This window comes from Cibotium barometz, chromosome 29, assembly GCF_041138505.1.
Source record: "Cibotium barometz isolate CiBa-2024 chromosome 29, ASM4113850v1, whole genome shotgun sequence".
NCBI lineage: Eukaryota > Viridiplantae > Streptophyta > Polypodiopsida > Cyatheales > Cibotiaceae > Cibotium > Cibotium barometz.
In genome coordinates, this window is record NC_141074.1 from 43,008,756 (window position 1) to 43,016,848 (window position 8,093).

The following is an 8,093-nucleotide window of genomic DNA, read 5'->3' on the forward strand; positions in this document are numbered from 1 at the left end:
ACATGGGTTGCTATCTGAAGAAATGAAACAGTGAGAGAAAAGTACCCTATGTTATTATGGTTGGCTGGAATTTCATTGTTACAATGTTGTAGTACAGCTTGTTGTGGAAGGGGCTTTAACATCCAGAACCTCATAAAGAATAAGCTAAGAAACAACGAAAAGTGTTGAGTCCTTAATGAAGTATCTATTGAAGCCCCAAACATCAATAAGGCTTTGATTTTGTGAAAGCTATAGATCTATGGAAGCGTGGAGCTAAAGCGCGTAGACATCTTTATGGTAAGGAGAGCATGTAAAAGAATTATTAGAGCATGTTTTATAGTTTTGTTATATTTAGTAAATGTTCAAATCAATTTACTTTTGTGTTTTTCACACGCCGGCGGCCACGGACCGGAGGGCACCCCGATGTGTTGTTCCAAATGGCGATGGAACTGGCCAATATCCCTCGCGGCTCGCGAGGAGCCAACGGCAACGAAGGACTCACGATGCTTTGCTGAGAAGGACAGAGAGAGAGAGAGAGTTGTGATTGCAAGAAAGACCCATGATAGAGGCGAGATTTATATTAACAAGAAAGAGTTACAACGAGAGCGCGTAGCACTATTGAGGACGGATCACAGAGCCGGAGTCTCATCGACGAGAGTGCAGGGGCCCGATCGCCACTCGAAGGAGAGGGAGAGGGAGAGGGAGAGGGAGAGGGAATGGGAAAGGGAGGGTTGCTTGCTCGCTTATGGCTTGCTTGGTTGCTTGATTACTTGGTCACCCACAAAGAGGCGATATCTTGTGACGGCCTAGCACCTCTCCACAGCACCATGGAGGGTTGAGGGCTAGAAAGAAATCCCACAAGAGCCCGAAAAAAAACAAAACATTCTTATTCTTGCTTATTAGCAAAAGCCTCATCTTGGTCCTGAAACTTGGTTGTTGGAGATCGATGCCACAGAGAAGGGGACAGCCCACGAATTAGCGTCTTGGGTGTACTGTGCACCTCCCTCCCCAACGCCAACACCGAGAGCAAGACCAAGATCAGGGATGCTGTCGTGACCCTCCAGCATCTTTACCACAGCGCCCATGGTGGGTCGCATCCTTGCATCCTCATGGATGCACCAGAAGGCCACCTTGATCACCCTCACAACCTCCTGCTCCTGCTGCTCCGAATCAATCTCATTCCTGATCCTCTCATCCAGCAGATCCATGTAGCGCCCCTCCAAAGCTCTCAGCTTGGCCCATGTGGGGAAGTAGAAGAACGAGGGGTCGCTTCCTAGCGTGGGATCGAAGTTCCTCCTCCCGCCTACCAGCTCCAGCAGCACCATGCCGAAGCTGTAGACGTCGCATTTTTTGGTGGCTATGGACGCTCGCAGCCATTCTGGGGCGAGGTAGCCTGGCGTCCCCCGAACTGCAGTCACCACCTCTGTCATGTCTCCCTCCATCAGCCTCGCCATCCCGAAATCAGCCACCTTGGGGACGAAGCTGCCATTCAGCAGGATATTCTGAGGCTTGATGTCCAGGTGAAGAACCGCCTCTCTGCAATCCTCGTGCAGGTACACAAGACCCTTCGCTGTTCCTATCGCCACAGAAAGACGTCTCTCCCACGACAAGAAGCGACAGCTATAAACCTCAGCAGCTACAGCGTCCGTCGACTCTTCCTTATATCTGTCTTTGAAGATCCATTTGTCTAGCGATCCGTTCTCCATCAGCTCGTAAATCAGCAGTCGTTCGCCCTTCTCAGCACAGAATCCCCGCAGCCGCACCAAATTGGCATGATTGCTACTGCCGATGGTGGCCACCTCTGCTCTGAATTCCTTGTGCCCCTGCCTCGCCCCATTAAGCCTCTTCACGGCCACTTTGGAGCCGTCTTTCAGCACCCCTTCATACACTGACCCAAATCCCCCTGCTCCCAGCCTTTTCGTGAACCCGCCGGTGGCCGCTTGCAGCTCTTTCAATGAGAATCTAGGCGGAAGGCCCGGAAGTGCCTCCAGGAATGCCGCTTCTTCCTCCTCGTCCGGATCCATGAAATCTGCAACCCAATGCTGTTGCCGTCTGAGGATCAAAAATACCAGCGATGAGCAGATGAGCAAGACCGCTGCCCCTGCCCCTACAGCTATTCCTGCTATCGCATTCTTGTGGAGCGCATTGGATGATGTTTGGCCGCCTGAGGGAAAAGCTGGCGCTGCTGGTGCATTCTGCACTTTCAAATAAGCCTTGAAGGTATTGTTGGGCGCAGCCAGCAGACTCCTCAACTCCTGAGCTTGAAAGCAAGAGCGAGAGTCGCTATGAAAGAAGAAGGCTTCACAAGAGCAATTGGAGGAGCAGAGGCTCTGGCAGTCTTCTAGGGTGGACACAGCTGGTTCTGGTATCGAGAAGTTATTCAGAAAGTAGTCGACCCCTTGAAGCTCCAGAAAATGCTGATCGATGCTGCTGTGATTCCCTTCGCTGCATACCAAAGGCCGAGGGGGCTGGCAACCAAGCTTGGCATCAAGACTATTCAATTGTACAAATGCATCTGCAGACCCGGAGCCTGGGCAGCTGCATTGCCCATTCAAGCAGACGCCGTAAGGTCCACACACGTTGGGTAGTCGACACTCTGCTGCAGTCCCCGTGGGAAAGAGCTCGTGATCCACAGCCCATTCCTCCGTGGCGCCTTGTCCAGGCACAGAAGCCATTATATAGCCGCGGAGATTACCATCATCGTCGAGTCTCACGAATCGGTAATTGGATTCTACATAGGAACCAAAATTTACCGAGACGGACCCGGAATTACTACCGGCCGGACACGATCCAGAGGTATTCTCTAGCGTACCGTAGCCGTAATTAACATCCAGGGACTCGCCAGTAAAGACGGCAGAACCAGTGGAAGCATTATAGAAGCAAGGCTCTCGAATGCGTTGATAATCCAATCCGAGGACCCAATATGGTTGTGCGCTTGAGCCCGTGCCTGTGTAGAGGACCAAACCACCAGGCTCCATCACCAGACTATACATGCCCTCGCTGGTATTGCCCACGGATGCATTGCTCACCAGCCTGCCGTTCGTGTAGAGGAGCTGGCCTTGAACCAGTGTGTGTGTAGGATGCAGCATGATGCGCCACACCGGGTTGGAAGGTTCCGAAGCATTGGTGGTGTTTAAGAACTCGAGATATTCGCCAGACTCTTCCATGTTGATCGCCTTCACTCTGCCATCTCCAGAGTTCCAAACCTCGGTGCCATCCCAGTCCTGCAGGATCATGTTTCCTGCGGGCCCGATTTTTAGGACCGCGTTCTCCCCAACGGGTCTGTTTCTGTTAGCGCTCCAGAGTTCCACAGCTGGAGGCGATTGCAGTCCCACTGCCATAGCTACTGAGAGGGTGAAATTACCGGAGGAGTTGAGGTCGATAAAACCAAAAGTATAGGTGTAGTTCGGACTCATGACGCTTTTCCCACCAGCGGCGATGTACCGGAAGGGGCCATCCATGGTTCTGTAGAAGGACGGGTCGGGTGACAAGCTAGAGTTGTTGATGACGACCCAATCGGAGGGCAAGATGAAGAAGTTATCTGCTGTGGAGGAGGAAACAAATATAAAAATGAGGAAGCCAACGAGAGGATGCATCACTAGCAGCAGCAGGAGAAGGCGAAGAAGAAATAAGGGAACGGGATGATCCCGCCATCCTGAAGACTTTAACCCCATTTGCCACCGCTGACTCCTGAGTCCTGACCTCACTTGTGGCTGAGCCGTGTCAAGTTGCAACCCAAAATCGTCAAATCCTTCAAGATCTGACCGCACAAAAGTTTTTTTACATTTTATTTTATACTTTTTTTTTCGTATTGAAGTCAGTCAAGCTTTCTTTTTTGCATAGGGGTGAGGCGCCGACAGTGGATAGTGGCCATTTGATGTGAGTGAGCACACTACCCATGAAATATTATATCAGAAAAGAGAGAGCTACAGACAGATCATGTTTTGTTAGCGCTCCAGGGTTCCATAGCCGGAGGCGATAGAAAATTAGAAATCCTATTGCCATCGGTGAAATTACTGGAGGAGTTGAGGTCGATAAAACCAAAGGCGTAGGTGGCGGTCGGGCTTCCCCAGGTCTAAAACCAAAGGCGTAGGCGGCGGTCGGACTGGTGACGTTTTCCCCAGGTCTAGCGGATGCATCGCTAGCAGCAAGGGACGGAGAAACAGGAATGATCGGAGCAGCATCATAAAAAAAGCTGGCCAGGGGCTAATATTTATAATATAACCGCCTTGCTGTAGACTTTGTCAACCCCATTTGCCCCGAGTCCTGAGTCCTGACCTCTGTCGCAGTGTCACGTGTGGCTGAGCTGTGTCCCACTCGCAAGTGTTTTTTTTAAAGAAAGTGTTAAAAGAGAAAACTGAACCAGCTACACTGGTCCTTCAGGAAGAGGGAGGGACAGCCTCAACAGACAAAAGAGATTACAACATAAGCATATTGAGATACATCTTTAGCCTAGTTCTTGAGTAGAACAATGGAAGGATGGAACTCCATTTTTGCCATCTGGTATTTTTCTGAAGCTGAGATTGGGTAGCTAGGGGGTCCTGAGCTTCTTTCATTTTCAAACATAGCAGCTCTCCTACTGAAATCTTCAAGTCAGACTTCAACAATTGGAGAGGAAAGAGTTTTTCATCAAATAAACTTGCATTCCTATTGTGCCATATGAACCACATGGCAACACCCCTCCAAATGTTCCAAAGGGGAATGTCAAAATGCTTGCAGTTACCCAGCAGAAACTCCTGAATTCCTATTTTGTATACACCTTTAGGCTGAACTGTCTACTGTAAAAGCTGAATTACTTGTTCATTCTCTTTGCAGTTGAAGAACAGATGAAAGATATCCTCTGTTGGACCTTTACATCTTACACATTTTCCATCCCCTTGAGAGCCTTGGAGCCAGTCCAAACTTCATGATGTATAATGCTCCACAACAAGAAGCTATGTTTGCTGGAAATTGGAAATGCCCACAAACATTTAAATCTATATGTCCACTGTCTGGAGCTCCAATTGATCCTCCATTTCTGGTTAAGTTTTCTCTTTAAATCTTCAAACACTCCACCTTTGACCTGAAATTGAGAGAAGATTGCTTGAGCAACCATGCTTGATCTGAGAACCTCTGGGAGGTATATGGAACCTGCTCAACACTTTCTGCAATCTTTCTATGCACCATTTATTTTAGCATCAGCAAGACTGATGTTAAAGTCCAGCTGAAGATCAGCAGCTTCCTTGATTCTCTGATTCTTGAAGAAGCATCCCTAGGAGAGTATTCCAGCTTTATAACACTTGTGAGCTTTCCTTTTGAGAGGGAGTTTACACTGAGCTACAAAAAAACCAAACCATGGAGAGTCATTCACGAAAAAATGAGGGTTTGTCTTCAGATCCTTTGTAAGTACCCAGTTGGACTTCACCTCTACCCAGGCATTCCAAAATCTGCAAGTTAGCTTGGAGCCAACAGGGACAAAAGGAGTAGGTGAGAGAAGCAAATCTCTCAGTGTCAAGTTGGTCCAAGCTTTGTAGGATTTTAGCTTGAACTTGTGAATATCTCTCTTTAGCAGAAGTGCCCAAAAGTCATCTGAATCTACTGCCCTTTTAATCCATTTGCTAGCCATTTTGTTTGCTATTCTATCCAAGTTGAGCAAACCTATCCCCCCTTTTATCTTGGGCTGACAGCAAGTGTCCCAGCTGACTTTTGGTATTTTGGGATGGTCAAGATCACCACCCCAGAGAAATGATCTGAACATTGCAAATGCTTTTTTAATCTGATATTTAGCAGGTTGCCAACAAGAAAGGAAATAAATCAGAGAAGACATCAAATAATGATTAAGCACAAAAGACCTAGAGGACAGTGAGGTTTGATGCTTTTGCCACTTGAACATCTTCTGCCTCAATTTATTAAGTACCCAGTCCCATCTCTGATTAAGGGTGACTCTGAAGCCCATAGGAACGCCTAGCAGTCTAAAGATCTGTCCAGGTTCTATTTTTTTCCAGCTGATAAAATAATCTGTGAGACATCACCATCTGAGGCATAAAAACCAGTTTTGACATGATTAATGGCTGATCCACTAGCCAGACAGAAAATATCCAGACATTGCCAAAAAGTTTCTACAGACCGAACATCATTCTTCATCAGAGCATTTGTGTCATTAGCAAACTGTTGTATACATAGGTCCTTGCTAGCCCCTGGGATTTTTATTCCTGTGATCTTACCTTGTGCCATGGCATCCTGTACAAGCTATCCCAATGCATCTGAGCAAATAGCATATAACAGAGGAGCAATAGGACAACCCTGTCTACTGCTGATAGATTTCCTAAGAGGAAAAGCATCAATGAGTTCCCCATTCAAAGCAATTCTTGCATGTGCATTACCAAATAGAACTGAAATGAATTTTATCCCAAAACCAACATCATGTAAGGACTGAAAGATGAAGTCCCATTCCATCCTGTCATAATCAATCTTGAAGAACATAAATATTTGATTAGTTTCATCTGCATGCTCAATTGCTTCCCACAAACTGATAATTGCATCAAGAATAAATCTACCTTTTATAAATCCTTTTTGCTCAGGCAGGATAATGTCTTTCATAATAGGACTGATCCTTCTAGCTAGAGAGAGAGAGAGAGAAGATTTTAAATGGAGAAGTCATACAAGTTATTGGTCTCCAGTTACCTAGGTCCTCCTTCTCCCCCCTTTTATGTATCAGTTTAACTACACCAGTGTTAACAGAAGTAGGGAGGGCTCCTAGCTTTAAGGCCTCCTGCCAGACTTTAAGAAGATGAGGGATAAGAAATTCTTGATAAACTTGAAAGAACTCATTGGGCAATCCATCAAGACCAGGTGATTTACCAACTTTCAAAGAGGAGATAGTGTCTCTCAACTCCCTTTCTGTAAGGGGCTGATCCAATATTTTAGCAAGAGAGGGAGGAAGCAATTTCTTCCTTTTCAATGCAATAAGAGCCCTTGCTTGAGTCTGATCAGCCCCTCTTTGAGGGGGAGAAGAAAAAATGCCAAAATAGAAGTCCTCAACCACTTTTAGATTATCTTTATGAGAGCTCACAAGTCTGCCAAGAATCTTTTAGAAAGGGAATGAAATCCCTGATTTTCTTTTTTCTCAGCAAATTAAACATGTATTTATTAGGTTTATCAAGTTTTCTAGCCCAAAGTTCTCTAGTCCAAAGCAGGGAGGCCTTAGCAGATAGAAGTTCTTCCTGTCTAAGCTTATTTTTAAGTTCCAATAGAGCGAAGGAAGGAGGACTACCAGGATCATTTTTAGACTCTAGGTCAGAGATTTGAGATGATATCATCATCCTTTTGTATGTCCTAATCTCTCTAGCTTTCTTCTTAAATTTTGTCAGGATTTTTTGAGTTTCCTTAAGAGCTTGGTCCCAGGATTTGAAAGCAGATACATACATACCAAAAGAACAGGCAAAAGCTTCTTTTACTTTTTGCTGAACAATACTAATAGACAGAAGAGACTGATCCATATGTGGCCAGCCTACCTTATATGAGCATTCATCTTTGTGCAACTCAATAGTAACAGGGAAATGATCAGAGAGCAAAAGAGAGCAATCCTTCTGACAATTTACCTGCCAGTCTTCCTGCAGAAGATAAGCATTCATGTAAAACCTGTCTAGCTTGGCTGCCCTGAAACAATTGCCTTGCTGCTTGTTTGACCATGTGAAACCAGTATTATGAGAAACATCCAACATGTTAAGCTCAAAAAGCATTTTGTCCCATGCTTGCTTCTCACTGCCATTGATTGTTTGCCCCAACTTATTCCATCTATCTTCCAAAATTTCAACCATGTTAAAATCTCCTGCATATATGCATGGGTTAGGCAGTTTTGACAATTCATCCCAAGTTGAAGCCTTGTCAGTCAAAGAGGAGTTGGAAGCATATATTGAAACCATAGTGAAATTAAAAGGGCTATCTAACGTTATTGCTATCCAGCTGTCATTGGAAGCTTTATGAACATTAGTAACAAGATTGTAACAAGACTTTAACCCCATTGGCCGGCTGACCCGTGTCAAGTTGCAAGCCAAAATCGTCAAATCCTTCAATATCTGACCGCCCAAAAGTTTTTTTACATTTTATTTTATATTCTTTTTTTTCGTATTGAA

General features: G+C 45.7%; 1 protein-coding gene across 1 annotated transcript; it reads right to left on the reverse strand.

The window, feature by feature from the left end:
- Positions 1–523: 523 nt before the first annotated feature.
- On the reverse strand, positions 524–4,158 carry LOC147622215 (G-type lectin S-receptor-like serine/threonine-protein kinase SD2-5). The gene has a single exon (XM_086823303.1). It carries the CDS (start codon positions 3,651–3,653, stop codon positions 891–893), a length of 2,763 nt encoding a protein of 920 aa, XP_086679429.1. The 5' UTR covers positions 3,654–4,158; the 3' UTR covers positions 524–890.
- Between the last annotated feature and the right edge of the window lie 3,935 nt (positions 4,159–8,093).

Coding starts and splice junctions, on each gene's coding strand:
- LOC147622215 (XM_086823303.1), bottom strand. CDS start 3,653: ATGGGGTTAAAGTCTTCAGGATGGCGGGATCATCCCGTTCCCTTATTT.